This window comes from Carcharodon carcharias, chromosome 10 (assembly GCF_017639515.1).
Source record: "Carcharodon carcharias isolate sCarCar2 chromosome 10, sCarCar2.pri, whole genome shotgun sequence".
Taxonomy (NCBI): Eukaryota; Metazoa; Chordata; class Chondrichthyes; order Lamniformes; family Lamnidae; genus Carcharodon; species Carcharodon carcharias.
In genome coordinates, this window is record NC_054476.1 from 60,539,592 (window position 1) to 60,558,758 (window position 19,167).

Consider the following 19,167-nt stretch of genomic DNA (forward strand, 5'->3'; position numbering starts at 1 on the left):
TCATTTCAATACGGTCATTACAGTCAGACAGTGCAATGGTATTGGAGTTATTGACATACATCATGTTTCACTCTGAGGTGCTTCAATACAATTATGATACATTTAGTATTAATTACATATAAACTTTGAAAGTCATACAGCCAGAGGGGTCTGTGCAATTCCCAGCCCCTCGGTGCACCATGGCAGAAAGTTCTTAGCCAGCGATCGTTCCCCATTGTGCCTTTGCAGTGGCTGCCCCAAACTTTAGTGCGTCCCTCAGCACATAGCCCTGGACCTTGGAATGTGCCAATTTGCAACACTCAGCCGGGGACAACTCATTGTACTGGAAGACCAACGAGTTTCGGGCAGACCAAAGAGCGTCTTTCACCAAGTTGATGATCCTCCAGCTGCAGTTGATGTTTGTCTCGGTGTGTGTCCCTGGGAACAGCCCGTAGAGCACAGAGCCCTGTGTCACAGAACTGCTCGGGATGAACCTCGACAAAAACCACTGCATCTCTCCCCAGACCTTCTTTGCAAAGGCACGTTCCACAAGGAGGTGAATAACGGTCTCTTCCCCACCATAGCCACCTCGAGGGCAACGTGCAGAGGGGGTGAGACTACTGGCGTGTAAGAAGGGCCCTTCTCACCGCCAGCCTAGCTACATCTTAGTGCTTGTTGGAAAGTTCTGGTGATGAGGCATTCTGCCAAATGATTTTGACAGTCTGCTTGGGGAACCATCCGACAGAATCCGCCATCTCCTTTTCCCACAGGGCCTCTGAGACGTTACGTGCCGACCACCGCCTGATGGACTTGTGGTCCAAGGCATTTCTCTGCATAAATTTTTCCACGAGGGACAGGTGGTACGGCACGGTCCACCTATTTGGAACGTTCTGCAGCAGAGTGGCCAGACCCATCCTTCACAACATCGGGGATAGGTAGAACCTCAGCACGTAGTGACACTTGGTGTTTGCCTACTGAGGGTCTGTGGACAGCTCGATGCAGCCGCACACAAAGTATGAGGGTGATGTTGGGCATATTTTTCCCCCCTTTATCCAGGGGCTTGTACATCATGTCCCTGCGAGCATGATCCATTTTCGACCTCTAGATAAAGCGAAAGATGGCTTGGGTGATCGCCATCGCGCAGCAGTGAGGAATGGGCCAGACTTTCACCACTCACTGCAACACCAAGACTGCCTCACACCTGATGACCAGGTTCCTACCCACAATGGAGAGGAAGCATCGCTCCCACTTATCCAGTTTTCTTTCCACCATAGCCACTCGCTCCTTCCAGTTTCTGACGCATGCCCCAGTCCCTCCGAACCATATTCCCAGCGCCTTCAGGCCATCAGCCCTGACAGTGAAGGAGACAAACGATCGGTCAGCCCAGTTCCCAAAGAACATGGCCTCACTCTTGCCAAGATTTACCTTGGCTCCCGAGGCCTGTTTGAACTGGTTGCAGATGTTGATCAGTCTGTGCACCGACAATGGATCCGAACAGAAGATGGCTACATCGCCCATGTACAGGGAGGCTTTGACCTGAGTGCCTCCACTGCCTGGGATCATCACTCCTCTTATGCTCGGATCCTTCCTGATGGACTCAGTGAAGGGTTCTATGCAGTACACAAACAGGACAGGGGAGAGACGGCAGCCCTGCCTGACTCCAGATTTAATTGGAAAGCTTTCTGATTCTCACCCATTGATTGAAACTGCGCTACAGATGTTAGTGTAGAGCAGTTGGATCCAGTTGCGGATTCCCTCCCCAAACCCCTTCTTGGAGAGCACATCCACCATGTAGGTGAGCGATATTCTCTCAAAGGCCTTCTCCTGATCCAGGCTGATGAGGCCAATGTCCACACCTCTGTCCTGCACATAGGCAGTCGTATCCCTAAGTAGCGCAAGGCTGTCATGATCTTCCTGCTGGGCACAACGCAGGTCTGGTCAGAGCCTGAGTGCCTGCCTTGTTATTTTCAACAAGAACAGACTGCAGGACACTCTTCCCAGACTGCTTCGCCGTGATGCTGACTGCAGGACACCCTTCCCAGCGGTATATTACTGTAATTATATTACTGGGTGCAGTGCATTGCCTGAATAATATAGGGCAGTATATTAGCATGAGTAATATGGGTGCAGTATATTAGTGAATAACATGCGTGCAATATATTTGTGTGATTAATATGGGTGCAGTATATTAGTGTGAATAATACGGGACAGTATATTAGCATGGATAATATGGGGCAGTATATTAGAGTAAATAATATGGATGCAGTATATTAGCGTGAATAATATGGGTGCAGTATTTTAGTGAGTAATATGCGTGCAATATATTAGTGTGAATAATATGAGGCAGTATATTAGCGTGAATAATATGGGGCAGTATATTAGCGTGAATAATATGGGTACAGTATATTACCGTGAATAATATGGGGCAGTATATTACCGTGAATAATATGGGTACAGTATATTACCGTGAATAATATGGGGCAGTATATTACCGTGAATAATATGGGTACAGTATATTACCGTGAATAATATGGGGCAGTATATTACCGTGAATAATATGGGTACAGTATATTACCGTGAATAATATGGGGCAGTATATTAGTGTGAATAATATGGGTGCAGTATATTGGCGTGAATAATATGTGGCAGTATATTAGTGTGAATAATATGGGAATGATGTATTAGTGTGAATAATATGGATGCAGTATATTATCGTGAATAATATGGAGCAGTATATTAAGGTGAATAATATGGGGCAGTATATTAGCAAAAATAATATGGGCACAGTATATTAGTATAAATAACATGTGCACACCATATTAGCAGGAATAATATGTGTGCAGCATATTAGCGGAAATAATGTGCGCACAGTTTATTACTTTGAATGATAAGTGTACAATACATTAATGCAAATTGTGCAGGAATTGTATATTACTGGTAATAATACAGGTGTTTTATATTAGTGAAAATGATATGTCCACAATGTATTAGTGAGTATCAAATGGGAGCAGTATCTTACAATGACAGTAGACGGCATCTCCAGGCTCTGAAGAAGAGTCCTTCAGACTCAAAACGTTAACTCTATTTTTCTCTCCACAGATGCTGTTAGAGCTGCTGAGTTTTTCCAGCATTTTCTGTTTCTGATTCCGTTTACAGCATCCACAGTATTTTGCTTTTATCTCCATTGTTCTCATATCTATTTTCTTTTTTGCAGCATAGCATAATTTCCTCACCTTGTTTCATTGAGCCATTGAGTACGTAGTATCTCATCAGAATCACAGTTTTCAGATTTTGTATGGTGACTATAAAGTGACAATATAGTTTATGTTAGTCTCAGAATATGGCAGTGTGATATATTCCGCTATAGTATTCCACTTCGTACGTGCAGGAGATTACCCATATAAAATCTGTTATCCGATTTGGTTTCAAACTGAAGGGCTGGTCCTATTTTGTGCAAGCTCATCTGGAATTAGTTAAGTGTCTCCCATAAAGAGATGATACGACTTATACTTGCTGGCAAGAAATGGCCCAACCAAAGAAAAATGAATAAATCAAAAGTAATAAAATGCAATGACAAGAAAATTCCACCCAGTGAACATTGGTTAGGTAGCCACACTAACTTCAGTTATGTCAATGATGCAAGTCATATTTTCAGCCCCGTTCTAATTTTTAAAAGGAAACTGTCCAAAACTGTCTTATTGGCCAGTAATTGCCCTGTGCATTAGATAATTCAGTTTATGCTTGCTTTTCCCTCAGGGATTTACATCCTTGATCGGCGTTTTAGATCTCTGGATGACTCATGCAATCAACTGACCTCGTTCATCTACAGCTTCTGTCAACAGTCTCGTCGACAGCGCATCATTCAGAGGAATCGCACAGAGCGCCTCTCTGATCTCCTGGACTGGAAGTACCTGGGAAGGGTAAAGCTTGGCAAACTTTCTCAGTCTTAAAATAATCATGTGCAAGAGATGTTCAACTCCAATCAGCTGTTAGTGTTGTGGAGTTACCTATTGCATAGCTTTAAAAGCTGGAAGGGCTTCATCATTTTCACGTTTTCTGTTAAATTCTGATATCTCCACACCCTATCTTTATTACCTATATTCTGCATTCTCTGTCATCACACACCATAATTTATTTCATCAGAAGTTCTCTTTATTATCTACTCTTAACTTTTATCAGAAGATCTGCAGAAACACTTAGTTCTTCTTATACTTGTCATAACACAAGCATTTCTTCTTTGTCCACATTACCATCTCTGGTATGTAACAGGGCTCTATCCTTTATTCATTTTCTTCTTCGTTTATGTTCTTACTCCTTAATGATTTCATTTGAATCACATGAATGCCAGACATTCAGCTGTATCTCCCTATCTCCTTTTTCAACACAATAGCTGTTGCTGTACTTCTGCATTTTAAATTTTAGATGTGAATGAGCCAAAAATCTCTTTTGGTTTTAATGTTGGTAAAACTGAAGCTGCCTTTTCCAGCAAACTGCCCAAATGCCACCTCAGTCAGGGAGCATGGAGTCTCATACACTGTTCACCCCTGAACAGAGCTTCCTCTCCCTATCTGTGTTCTTATGAAGACTATTTAGTTCTTTCACCTCAACATCTCAAGCCCCTGCTCCTATTTCTCTTCCACTGTTGCTGAAATTCTAGTCCATGTGTTCAAAATCGTAGGCTCAAGTTCTTTAGTTGCCTCCTAGCTAATTTCCCCACTTTAACCCTCCATAGATTATAACTCAATTGAAGCATTGCTATCTAAATCCCAACATTCCCATTATTCCTGTCTTCTTGAAGCTCACTGGCACCCACTCCATTAGTGAATTGACCTGAAGCTTCTCATCCTTCTTTTCAAATCCTTCCATGGCCTTGCCTCACACTATCTTTGTGATTTCCTCCTGTTTTGCATGCATGCACACATCCTCCACTTCTCTAAGGAGTGTCCCTCCACCCCCACTCCTACATTGGTGGCTGCTCTCAAACACTGCACTCCTCTTTGGAAATCTCTATTGAGATCCCTCCACCTTCAGACCTTCGCGATGTTTAAAAGCCTTCTCCAAAACCTTCTGTTTGACTATGTCATCATGGCCTTTGCTTTCGTGTTATTCTTCCTGTTTGTCGTCTTTGTTGTATTTCTCGATGTAAAGCATTTTCAGAGGTCCTTCTGCAGAACAACTGACCTCTACCTCGCGGAGGCTGAGCGTCAACTCGCAGACACTTCCTCCTACCTCTCCCTGGACCATGACCCCACTACTGAATATCAAGCCATTGTTTCCAGGACTGTCACTGACCTCATCTCCTCTGGAGATCTTACTCCCACAGTTTCCAACCTGATAGTTGCCCAACCTCGGACAGCCCGCTTCTACCTCCTACCCAAAATCTACAAACAGGACTGTCCCGGCAGACCGATTGGGGCAGCCTGTTCCTGCCCCACGGAACTCATTTCTCGTTATCTTGACTCCCTTATCTCTCCCCTTATCCAGTCCCTTCCCACCTACATCCGTGATTCCTCTGACACCTTACGTCATATCAACAATTTCCAGTTCCCTGGCCCCAACCCCGCTTCCTCTTAACCATGGACATCCAATCCCTCTACACCTCCATCCCCCACCAGGATGGTCTGAGGGCCCTTAGCTTCTTCCTCAAACAGAGGCCCAAACAATCCCCATCCACCACTACTCTCCTCCATCTGGCTGAACTTGTTCTCACTGAACAATTTCTCCTTTAACTCCTCTCACTTCCTCCAAATAAAAGGTGTGGCTATGGGTACCCGCATGGGCCCCAGCTATGCCTGTCTCTTTATGGGGTATGTGGAACATTCCTTGTTCCAGTCCTACTCCGGCCCCCTTCCACAACTCTTTCTCCGGTACATCGATGATTACTTCGGTGCTGCTTCATGCTCTCGTCGGGACCTGGAAAAATGTATTAATTTTGCTTCCAATCTCCAGCCCTCCATCATTTTCACATGGTCCATCTCTGACACTTCCCTTTCCTTTCTTGACCTCTCTGTCTCAATTTCTGGTGATAGACTGTACACCAATACCCATTACAAGCCTACCGACTCCCACAGCTACCTCGACTACAGTTCCTCACACCCCGCTTCCTGTAAGGACTCCATCCCATTCTCTCAGTTCCTTCGCCTCCGTCACATTTGTTCTGATGATGCTACCTTCAAAAACAGTTCCTCTGACATGTCCTCCTTCTTCCTTAACCGAGGTTTTCCACCCACGGTCATTGACAGGGCCCTCAACCGTGACCAGCTCCTCTCCCGCGCATCCGCCCTCACGCCTTCTCCTCCCTCCTAGAAACATGATAGGGTCCCCCTTGTCCTGACTTATCACCCCACCAGCCTCCGCATTCAAAGGATCATCCTCTGCCATTTCCACCAACTCCAGCATGATGCCACCACCAAACACATCTTCCCTTCACCCCCCCCCCGGCGGCATTCCGTAGGGATCGTTCTCTCTAGGGAACCCTGGTCCACTCCTCCATCACCCCTTACTCCTCAACCCCCACCTACGGCACCTCCCCATGTCCACACAAAAGATGCAACACCTGCCTCTTCACTTCCTCTCTCCTCACCATCCAAGGGCCCAAACACTCCTTTCAAGTGAAGCAACATTCGTTGCTCCCAATGCAGTCTCCTCTACATTGGAGAGACCAAATGTAAACTGGGCAACCGCTCTGCAGAACACCTGCCGTCTGTCCGCAAGAAAGACCCAAACCTCCCTGTCACTTGCCATTTTAACACTCCACCCTGCTCTCTTGCCCACATGTCTATCCTTGGCTTGCTGCATTGTTCCAGTGAAGCCCAACGCAAACTGGAGGAATAGCACCTCATCTTCCGACTAGGCACTTTACAGCCCTCCGGACTGAATATTGAATTCAACAACTTTAGATCTTGAACTCCCTCCTCCATCCCCACCCCCTTTCCGATTCTTCCCCCTTCCTTTTGTTTTTTCCAATAATTTATATAGATTTTTCTTTTCCCACCTATTTCCATTATTTTTAAATCTATATCTTTTATGCCCTGTTAGCCTTTCCACCCCACCCCCACTAGAGCTGTACCTTGAGTGTCCTGCCATCCATTCTTAATTAGCACATTCGTTTAGATAATACCACCACCTTCAACACCTCTTTGTTCTTTTGTCTGTGGCATCTTTTGATTATCTGCTCCTATCACTGCTTGCTTGTCCCTACAACCACCCCGCCGCCCCCCCCCCCCCCCCACCCCCCGACTTCTCTCCCCCAACCCCCACCTTAAACCAGCTTATATTTCACCCCTCTCCTAATATTACTCAGTTCTATTGAAGGGTCATGAGGATGCAAAACATCAACTCTTTTCTTCTCCGCCAATGCTGAGTTTTTCCGGATAATTCTGTTTTTGTACTACAGAACCATTGATGTTTTGTGTTGTCTCTGTACTTGAGAAGTTATCTCTGAATGAGAGTTATGTAGTGTCTTTGTACAAGGTATGCAGCGAGATTGCGTCTATGTAAATGGAGTGTTTTCTTGATTTATCTTTTCAGTATTATGTACACGCAAGACAGTTGGCATTAGCAAAGGCTTTCCCAGATTCCTTTACGTCCTCACTCTGGGAGCCTGAGGTGGTAAGTGATGACTTTGTTTGTTGACTTAGTTGTTTGTTTATACTGCTAATTATTGCCTAACCTCAGGGCTTGCTTCTTCAGGCCACTTACTATCTTTCTAAGGTTACTTGAACAAAAGTTTTAGCAAATTTTAATGACTTAGGCTTTTTAAAAGTTGAAATTTTTTAATTGCATCAGTAACGTTGTGCCAATATCTGTGATTTTTAAATTAATTCAAGGGATATGGGCGTCGCTGGCTAGGCCAGTATTAATTGCCCATCCCTAATTACCCTTGAGAAAGTGGTGGTGAGCTGCCTTCTTGAATCGCTGCAGTCCATGTGGTGTAGGTACACCCACAGTGCTATTAGGGAGGAAGTTCCAGGATTTTGACCCAGTGACAGTGAAGGAACGGCGATATATTTCCAAATCAGGATGGTGGCTTGATACATTGACGTGAACCTTTGTGCTCCAACCTTTTGGACTGTTTCACATTCTGCAACTCTCAGCTCATAATAATACCCTATCTAATGATGCTGAATCAAACCCTTGTCACCATTTCCTTACACTTCAGTGTTGCATCCTCCATATCATGATTTGGTTAGTGAGGCTGTCCATTCTGCAGTTAACTCCGGTTTTATTTGTGTTGTCCTTCATCAACCAGAAACCTTTTTTGCTATGATGGTATCAACATATTTCTATTCATACATTTTAGAAAAGAATATATACGACCTGAATCTTCAGCAAAGCTGTAATCACTATCGGATTGCTGCTCCGCTCGAGCTTTTCCACATCTGGACGCTGCTCCGCATTTCTTGCCAGGTCTTGTGAGCCCGGCCTGTCTAGAAATGCAGAACACAGTATCCATCACAGTGCTGTAGCACTGGGGGGAAGACAAGAGGTGCCCCATTTTTATGGTGCTAGCTGCTGTATGGCAAGTTTAAAATACCAGTGTGAATGGATGAAACTCAATGAATGAGGGACTGAATGAGCTGAATGGGAAAGGTAGTAGGGTAGGTGAGGTAAGTGGATATGGTTGGCACATGGATGAGGTGAGTAGGTTGGGTGGCATGCGTGTCAGGTTGGGGAGTAGCCTGAGGGGTCGGTGTGGGTGATTGGTGGGTCAGCTCTGTAGTTACCAGAAGCTAGACCACAATTTTTCTGTTTAACAGTTCCTGGGTGGCTATTCCGTTAAGTCCCACAGAACTGTCCGAAGTGTCTGACTCTAATTCAGATGGGAGACATTTGCAGAGGGTCCCGGGGAGCAGGGTATTTGCCCATCTGAAGTTCAAATTTCCCGTGTCAGGACTTCTGCGAGGGACAGACTCATATCTTGGGTCATGTGTCCAGTCTCCAATGATCAGAAGAACTAGGGGCCATGACCTTCCGAATATCTGCACAAAAAGTATGTTGTGTATGAATTAAGTGATCAAGGGTATGAGGGGCTGAATATGGAGTCTCAATGCTGAGTAAACAGCAAGGCAGTTAATCCAAGTATAGGAGCTGCAATTTAGCAGAGCTTGTTACAGAACAGAACCCAACACTGAATATTTTTAAAAAATTTCATCCTTGTTGTTATTTCTTATTATAAACTGGGCTTTTCTACTGAACAAAGACAACGAAGATGGCTGACTTTCTGTCTGTGAGTCACCAGAATAGAAGAATTCACTCTTCAGTTTCAGAAATGTCGCATCTCATAACAGATCATCTGGAACTGCACAGGCCAACTTCAAAGAGAGCTACATGAAATCCATTTGCATTTGATAAGCCAAGCTCATTAGTGGAGCCAGTGAGTCCACAGAGGCAATGACTTCCCGAACACTAGACTCTCAGCACCTCTTTCAATCTTTAGTGGCTAAGACATTATCAGTCTGGGACACAAAGCCACTTTCCAGGCACTGGATAAAGATACTTTGTTGAAGATATTGTGGAGAAATAAGGTCACATGACCTAAGACTCTGGCTTGCTGAACAGATTAATATTACTCTCTGAGCTGCATTCCCCAGTCTGCTATTTAATATCCGACTGGCAGGCCACACAGAAGCATATCTGGTCAGGCTGGACAACTGGCTCTAACCTGACTGCTGGGAAGATTTTGTACTTGCACCTACAGAAATGATTCAAATTCTGTGTACCTGCTTCATCTTGGGACATCAACACCACTGGAATTCATTTCCTCTGGGGTCCTTGTACGATATAACCTCCTTTTCTCAGTCCCTCCCTTTACTGTATGAATGCAGATTGGGAAGTCGCAGACACTTCTCGCGGTTTTGTTAATGCGTGCAATAACTTAACCTTCTGATTTAATCCAAATTTGAGTTTGCTGTGAGGTTATTAGTAGAAATCGATCACATGAAAACTGAAGCGCTGGATATTATACTACCGCTTATTCTAAAAAAATGAACAATTCAAAGCACCTTCTATTTACAGACGGGTGGTAAGAGGGAAATTCAATGCTGTTTGAACCGACCCCTTCCTATCTGTAACAGAAATTAGGAGCTCAAACCCGGGATCACCCATTTGAATCTGACCAGAGTGTAAATTTAACACACAAGTCAAATCTGATAGAAAAGAGCCAATTGGAAGTTAAAAGGAAAAACACAGCGGCTGGAATAAATTTTAAAACACAGTAAATTACCACAGCAAATTCCTTTTCCTGACGCTAAGAAAATGGCAACTTTCAATGCCCAGGAGTGGATCAGCAAAGAGACCTAAATAGTGAATCATTAGCATCCCTAAGCACAGAGCAATTGAAAGCTGTAGCTAAGGAGGTGCTGTTAAGATTACTCAGTAAAGTGAAAATAATTGAACTGACCTAGTTGCTGGTAGAGCATTTGGATCTCACGTATCTGACAGAGCAGTTAGATGAGAGGAACAACCCTGACTCTGAATCCCCTCCACTAGCCAAATTCGAGCTGGTAAAGCTCAGAATACAGCTAGACTTTCAAGAGAGAGAAGCTCAGGGGAAAAAAAAGAGAGAGAGAGAGATCTAGGCAACAGCAGAAGGAAAGAGAAACCCAGCAATCCCAGAAAGCTGGTAGGAAACCCACACAAACCTACATTGAGTTTGAACGGCTGAAGCAAATTGCATTCTTTAAAGCCCCGCACACCTATGAGAGATTGTGAGAGTTGATATTGTTGGGGGAATTCAAAAATTGTTTACCCTCCAATCTACGGATGCACTTAGAGGAGCAGAGAATATTCACAGCTGGGGATGCAGCGGTCACAGCAGACAGCTATGACCTCACCCATAGGCCTGGAAAATCAAGCAGACCCTTTCCAAATCATTCTCGTGACCATTGGAAAGATAAGCAGGATGACATAGATAGGAAATTCCCTCTACCCAGAAAGGACAATGTGAATGAGGGTGTGAGAAGTCCTCCTATAGCCCAAAGCCAGAGATCGGTGTGTCCCCATTGTAATAAAATGGACCACTCCAGACCTGAGGGCTGGAAGTTGTGAGGAAAGCCTGTGGGTCTGAAGGACACCCCAAGGGGTAGCGCAGCAGAGCAGACAGAGAACCTCGCTGCAGAAACATACCCCTTGGAGGACATGGCGCTGTTTGTGTCCAAGCCAGACAAACCCCCAGAGAGTTTTCAGAGTTTTGACCCTTCAGGAACAGTATCCCCAGTATCTGCCCCAAGATGTGAGCAAATCAGTCATACTGCTCTGGGCCACAGGAGCCACTCAATCCTTAATGTTGGAGAGAAATATAAACTGACCTCCCCCTACCCCACTACCCCCAAGTCTTCCCTAAAGGCCAAGGCACTGATCAGTGGAGTTGGAGGAGGATCTGTGTTTGCCCCCCACTATAGGGTCCACCTAAAGCATGACCTAGTTTCAGGCCCTGTCATAGTGAGAATTGTCCCCAAACTACCAGTAGCAGGAATTGATTTCCTCCTCGGAAACAAGTTGTCTGGTAGCAGAGTGTTAGCTAATGAGAGAAAAGAGGCCAACATCAGCCTACAGAAAGCTGCAGGAGTGCAGAAAGCTGAAGAATGTTCTGAAGCCTTAAAGGGTGAAATAGAACCCACAGCCACTGAGCGAGAACTGCTTGAATTCAAGGCCAGAGTCAGGCCAGTAGAGTTAAAAGAGGTACAGGAAGGGCCAATTGAATTCAAAACAGACTCTCAGAATATCCCAGATTAAACAGGTACCATAGAAGCAGTAACATAGCAGGGAAAGAGGTAGTGAGGGAGATACCCCACATAATTGAAGATTAAGAAATTGAAGGTAAATTATTAAACCAGGAAAGAAAAAGGTTAAGGAATTGCCTGAAGTATAGCTGGTAGAAACCTTCTTTCCAAATTTAAATAGGGACAGAGGGAGCCCCAAAACAGATGAGCAGGTACGGAGCAAGATGCCTCACCCAGTTGAAGAGCCACAAGGGAGTATAGCAAGAGCTGAACCTCCACTTGAAGGCAGAAGTGTTCCAAGGGACATGGAACAAGTTAGGAGAGTGTCCACACCCAAGCCAAAGGTACAGATTAAGGAGCCAATGATTGGTTTAGCCAACAGCTTTATGGCAAATTTAAATGAGGACCAGGAAAGTTCCTAAATAGAGCCAGACAGAGGAAGGATGATGCCTCACCTAGTCGAAAAGCAAAAGGGATGTACAGTGGGAGCTAACCATCCACCAGAGGGCAGTAGCGTTCCAAAAGACATGGGACAGCTTAGAGGAAAACCTGTTCCCAAAGCAAAAGAGAGAGCAAGGAGCAGTAACAATGCACTGCAGGGAGACATGGGTGAAGCCCACATTGAAACCCCTACCATCCAACTGGCCAGAGAGATTCCAACGGGATTGGACCCTGTACTCAATCACCTTAATGCCAAATCAAGAAGCAACCTGAGAGGGCTGTCCACTGCATTTAAAATGACCTGTAAAAACAAACCAGACTGCATCATGCTATCCCTACCTGGTATGGATGTGGGAGTCTCCCTATCACTCAGGCCCAGAAAGGCAGGCCCAGGTTCAGGAGAAGATTACCCGCCTGTTGCAGTACCAACCCATAGCACCTAGCAACAGTAACTGAGACATCCCAGTTGTGATTGTGCCCGTGCTGGACACTAAAACAGAATCCCTGAAAGAGGCCAAAATCCCATTTAAAAACCCCCAACCTCTTGACACTCAGTTTGAACACAGTACCTGGGCTTGAACAACTGAATCGACAAGTTACCAAGGTGGATTGGGAAGAACTGAGTTGGATAAGAGCAGCTCTTTCCGACAATGGAAAGACCTTGCTATCACCGAGTGAGAAACCTAGAATTCCCCTACAGGTAGCTCAGAGCAGTTTGACCATTATTAACCCCCTGAATGCTAACTACACTGTAAAAGCCCCAGACCCTTGAGAAGATACATAATCAGGATTTAGACAGGCACTGATCCTGAACACAATGGCCTTGCTTATGCCTGATCCCCAACAAAGAAAATTCAGAGTCCTAACCCCGAATAGTCTTCCCAATAAAGACCGATTTTTGAATGCCCCAGGTCAACCTAAACACTATTCACATCGCAAGAGAGGGCAGTGTTCTTGCTGATGCCTTATCCCAGGTTTAAACTTCAGAAATGCAGCAGAGAGCTGCCAATGTCCCTTCCAGCTGTATGTTTGTGTGAATGTGTCTAGTGTGAATGAGAGAATGACTGCATACCTCTTTACTTCTTGCTTTTCTTTCTCAAACCACACAAAAAAAATAGAATTCCATTTTTTTCTTTAAAGGCAGGAGGGCTGTTATGGAACAGAACCCAACATTGAATATTTTTTAAAAATGTTATCCTTCTTGTTATTTCTTATGTAAAACTGGACTTTTCTGCTGAACAAAGACAGTGAAGATGGCTGACCTGCTGTCTATGGGTCACCAGAACAAAATAATTCACTTCTCAGTTTCGGAAATGTCGCACTTCATTATGCCTGAGCAACTTCTAGCCGACCACCTGGAACTGTACAGACCAGTTGCAAAGAGAGTTACAAAAAAGCCATTTGCACTTGATAAGCCAAGCTCATTAGTGGAGTCAATGAGTCTACAGAGGCAATGACTTCCCAAACACCAGAACCTCAATATGTAGCCCCTCTTTCAACCCATAATGGCTGAGACATTATCAGTCTGGGACTCAAAACCACTTTCCAGACACTGGATAAACATCCTTTATTGAAGACAGTGTGGAGAAGTAAGGTCACATGACCTAAGACACTGGCTTGCTGAACAGATTAATATTACTTTCTTAGCTGCTTTCCCCAGTCTCCTATTTAACATCTGACGGGCAGGGGACACAGAAGCAAACTCTGGCCAGGCTGGATAACTGGCTTTAACCTGACTCTGCTGGGAAGGTTTTGTACTTTCACCTACAAAGCTGTTTCAAACTCTGCGTACTTGCTTCATGTTGGGACATCAAAACCACTGGAAAAGCAATTATTACACCACCGGTCTTTAGCCAGTTGACCTCTGTGAAAGAATTCCTCAGTGGACTTTGATTTTGGACTCTGGAACTCACGTGAACCAATATTAATTTCCTCTGTGATCCTTGTACTATATAACCTCTTCTGTGTCCTGCCCTTTACTGTATAAATGCCGAGTGGGAAGACGCAGATACTCCCTTTAGCAGTTTTTTTGACTGTGTGCAATAAACTAACCTTCTGATTTAATCCTAATCCAAATTTGCTGTGGGGTTATTAGTAGAAATCGGATCACACAAAAACCGAAGGGTTGGGTATTATACTACTGCTTATTCTAAAAAAAAGAACAATTCAAAACACCTTCTGTTTACGGACGGGTGGTAAGAGAGAAAATCAATGCTGTTTGAACTGACCCCCTCCTGTCAGTAACAATCTCAAAAAAAATTCTGCTTATCATGGTTTTCCTACATTTACAACTTAAATATTCCACTTTCTAAGGTCTACAAAAAAGGTTGTTGGTTATTGTAATGTGATAATGCCGAACAATTTCTACATTTGGACTTCAGAAGGTTTCTAATGTATCCAAAAAGCATTCTGGATTACCTGACCAGGTTGCCACCTTGCAGAGTTGCAGACAGATTCCTTGATTGTGCTGCTCCATGTCTTTTGGCAAGCTGGTCTTTTCAGGGCATTTGCCTGGAATTTGCATTTGGGAACTGGTACAGGTGATCCGTGATCTTCCTAGATGATTTATTACATATTTTAATGCTGGTTAAGTCTTTTGAAGAGTATCACTAAGTCACATGACCCAGTTCCTGTGTTGCGATTGCCCTTTCTTCATATTGCAGTTACTGTGAGATACTGATGAGCTTGGTCCAATTTACAGCAATCAGAATTATGGAAAATAGTAGATCACCAATATAATAATGTAAATGTATCACATATTCATTTGCCCTTGTGAGGTTGAATTACTAAACTTTTTGTTTTAAATTGTAGAGTGAAGGTTTTTGCTACCCAAGGCCTGCCTCCAAACCACCATCCCCTGCCACCTCCCTCCATTCCAGCCCCTACCACAGTGAAACAGAGGAAGATGAAGAGCGATACAATGAAGAGGAAGAGGCTGAGAAAGACCGAATGAACATAAAACCAATTGCTATGATCAATTCAAAATTAGAGAAGAGAAGGGTGAAGAAGAAGAGCCAGGCCAGTGAGCCTAGATCCCCGGGAAGCCTTAGTCACAGCTCGAGCGATCCTGAAAACCATAGTGACTTGGGGATAGAGGAAAGAAACTAGAGCCACGTGAGAAATTATTAATGATGACCACTGGGCTGCCATATTTTGCCAACTCCAAAACTGGTTGGAATGAATGGGGAGGTTAAGAATTTAAACAGGTGATGGGATCGTGACTTTGTTTTAATGTCTGTTTTTGGCTAGAATGGAAAGATTATCTAAAACCATAATAACCTCCAATGACAAATGCTTCCAAATCATGAGACACAAAAGTAAATACAGACAAAACGGCACTTTTGAAGTCTGGTCTTAAGTTTGAAACGATTCTCCAGAAATTTCTATATGCCTATCCAAAAACAAGATGAGTGGCAACCCAAAATAGTCAGATCAATTTAGAGATTATGTACCCAGAGTGACTTAGTTAGACTGAACAAAATCTGCACGAATGCCATTGTTGCATGTTTTTCTGTATAAATTAACATGTCATCATGTTTCTTATACCTGTTCACAGTAGATGGTACATTTAAAGTAGATACTCGAGCATCCAGAACAGAACCTTTGGAATGCTCCTAGTTGCACATTTGTAACGAGTTCAAAATATTGCACATTAAAAAACATGTAATTTGGTTTAGGTTAGTCAGCTGAACTCCAATTTTAAATACACCAACTCAGAAGCCTCTTAGTTAATAACTCTCTCTCAGAATGCACCCACTCTCATTTTAAGGGCAAGAGTTATACATTATCACAATCAGATTGAAAATTGCAAAATCACTTTGATTGTTAAATATGTATTTTATGAATTTTAAATAAACTGTGTTCCTTGTTTTCATATTTTAATATAGTAAATGGGGGGGAACATTTAGTAGGCACCTTTGTTCAAAATTTTCCATTTTATTGAGGAAACGAAATAACTCACAAAGAAGTTGTGTATGTGGGTTTTTTTTGTATGAGCAGGCAGGAAGCAAATGAGGTTGGCCATGCCTCCCTGCTGACTCCTCTATGACATCTCCAGTCTGGAGCAACTCCAACGGGTATGGTTGGGGCTGTAATGTTGGACTGTTCCGAGGGTCTTTCTGGCAATGCCCAACCCTGAAAATGTTTCCCCTTCCCCTCACCCGCATTATAAAATAACTGACCAGCACATATATTTGTAACTTTGAAGAATTGTCGCTTGGACACAGTCTTGGATGGCATTAATGCCTGTGGAGCAGTACAGAAAACTGGATGATAGAAAGTTTTCTGAATAGGATATGTTACTTTACGGAGAAAAATTGAACCTTTGGCTCCTTTTAGAGAAAAAAGAATGATTGTTTAATAAACTTTAGAACCCTAAAATTTCCACTATGAACACCCAGTGAACTTGATGACAGCTTTCACTCCTCTCTGCTTCTGCAGTTTCTTGTAACTGCCGCTGCTGTTCAGTTTGGGTGTGTTTTCTCTGTTGAAAGTAAACTTGGAAAATTGTAATGCTTTAGTATATTTTAAGTGACAGTGCTGGATGAAGCAGTGTGCAAATAGGTATTTTAAAAGCATGCAAATAAAACAAATTACTTTTTTAGTTTGGAGGTGAATCCTTTCTCTTGCCCCACTTGTATCTCAGTTGGTCAGTATTTCCAACTCCGTGGAACCTTCAGCTGTTGTCCAGCTTCACGTATAGGCAAAGACAGTGAGTGTTCACATGGTATCATCTGTCCACATATACAATAGTAATAAGTTATACTTCTAAAGCACAAAAAAACCAAGAATGAGGAGCAGGGGCAGGCCATTTGGCCCTTCAGGCCTGCTCCACTATTCAATAAGTTCATGGCTGATCTGGTTGTGGTCTCAACTCCACTTTCCTGCCTGTCCCCCATAACCCAATCAAAAATCTAACTCAACCTTGAATGTATTCAATGACCCAGCCTCCATTGCTCTCTGGGTAAGAGAATTCCACAGACTGATGGCCCTCTGAAAGAAAGAAATTCGCCTCATCTCCATTTTAAATGAAAGACCCCTAATTTTTAAACTCTGTCCCTTAGTTCTAGGTTTCCCCATAAGGGGAACATCGTCTTAGCATCCACCCTATCAAATCCCCTCAGGGTCTGAAATGTTTAAATAAGATCACCTCTCATTCTTCTAAACTCCAATGGGTATGGGCCCAACTTTCTCAGCCTTTCTTCATGAGATAATCCCTTCATCCCAGGAATCAGTCAAGTGAACCTTCTTTGAACTGCTAATGCAATTATATCCTTTCTCAAGTAAGGAGACCAAAACAGTACATGGTACTCCAGATGCGGTTTCACTAAGGCCCTGTAGAACTGTAGCAATATTTCCCTACTTTTATACTCAATTTCCCCTTACAATAAATGCCAACATTCCATTTGCCTTCCTAATCACTTGCTGTACCTGCGTACTAACTTTTTGTGGTCCATGTACCAGGACAACCAGATCCCTCTGTGCTGCAGAGTTCTGCAGTCTCTCCATTTGCATAATATACTGCTTTTCTATTCTTTCTGCCCGAGTGATCTAGTTCACGTTTTCCCACATTATACTCCTGCCAAATTTTTGCTCACTCACAACTTATCTAAATCCCTTTCTAGACTTTTTGAGATGAGAAAGGACCAGATTTAGCGCTGTTTGTTAGATATTGAATATTATCCACAGCACCAGGAGAAGTCCCTTTCTCTTCTTAGAAGTGTGCCCTCAGTTATTTTATATCTGCCAGGATGGAAAATGGGGCCTCTGACAGTGTGATCTTTCCTCACTGATGCACTGAGGTGTCAGACTTGATAAACTTGGACACATGACTTTCTGATTAAGCAGCAAAAGTGCTACCAGCTAACACCTAAAGCAGTTTGCAGGGCAGAGAAATTAAACCATTAGATGCTGACAAATGGAAAATGAGAGTTATGATCCGGAATGAGAAAAATTATTCAGCGGATGTTAATATCAAATGTTTAGATAGGAAAACTGATATTCTTCAGTGAAAAGCCAGGCTACCACAGAGGCTGAAAAGTGTAGGAAAGGTAAGATCAATCAGGAAATAGTGATTAAGTGACAAGAAACCAGTTTTAAAAGTTCAATGATTGTAAGATTGAGGGAGGTAAGAAATGACATAGATTTTACGTTGTAGGAAAGGATGAATTAAAATTGGAGACAGTAAAGTTAGCCTTGATTTCAACACAAGCGCATGTTAAGGACAGTGGGGGAGGGTTTAAACTAGATTGGCAGGAGGATGGGAAGCTGAGTGGGGAGACACAAGACGGGAGCAAATTTAGGAATGAAAGACAAAAGTAGAAAGCAAAAGTGTAAGGCAAACGATACGGGCTAGCAGCAAATAGGGCCATTGTGCAAAAATGTTAAAAAGATAAGCCCAAAGGCACTTTATCTAAATGCATGGAGCATTCACATTAAAGTAGACAAATTAACGGCTCAAATAGATATAAACGTAAGCGATATGATTGTGATTATGGAGATATGGCTGCAGGGTGGCCAAGGCTGGGAACCGAATATACAAGGTTACTCGACATTTAGGAAGGACAGGCAAAAAGGAATATGTGGTGGCATGGCGTTGTTAGTTAAGGATGAAATTAGTGAGAAAGGATATTGGCTCAGAAAATCTAGATGTAAAATCAGTCTCGGTGGAGCTAAGAAACAATAAAGGGTGGAAAACATTAGGATAAAAGCAAAATACTGCGGATGCTGGAAATCTGAAACAAAAACAAAAATAACTGGAAAAACTCAGCAGGTCTGACAGCATCTGCAGAGAGGAATACAGTTAACATTTCAAGTCCATATGTCTCTTCATCAGAACTAAGGAAAAATAAAAATGAGGTGAAATATTAACTGGTTGAAGGGGGTGGGACAGGTAGAGCTGGATAAAGGGACAGTGATAGGTGGAGGCGAAGAAGAGATTGCCAAAGATGTCATAGACAAAAGGACAAAGGGGTGTTGACGGTGGTGATATTATCTAAGGAATGTGCTAATGGTGACATTAAGG

At 43.3% G+C, this 19,167-nt stretch overlaps 1 protein-coding gene across 1 annotated transcript in view; it reads left to right on the forward strand.

The window, feature by feature from the left end:
* LOC121283272 (glycogen [starch] synthase, muscle-like) overlaps positions 1–16,746 on the forward strand; it is a 126,755-nt gene extending 110,009 nt beyond the window's left edge. Inside the window, exons 14-16 of the mRNA XM_041197669.1 lie at positions 3,736–3,899; positions 7,510–7,590; positions 14,955–16,746. Of these exons, the coding sequence (XP_041053603.1) occupies positions 3,736–3,899; positions 7,510–7,590; positions 14,955–15,251 (542 nt within the window). The 3' untranslated portion in view covers positions 15,252–16,746. The remainder of the gene's footprint in view (positions 1–3,735; positions 3,900–7,509; positions 7,591–14,954) is intronic.
* The last annotated feature ends 2,421 nt before the right edge of the window (positions 16,747–19,167 follow it).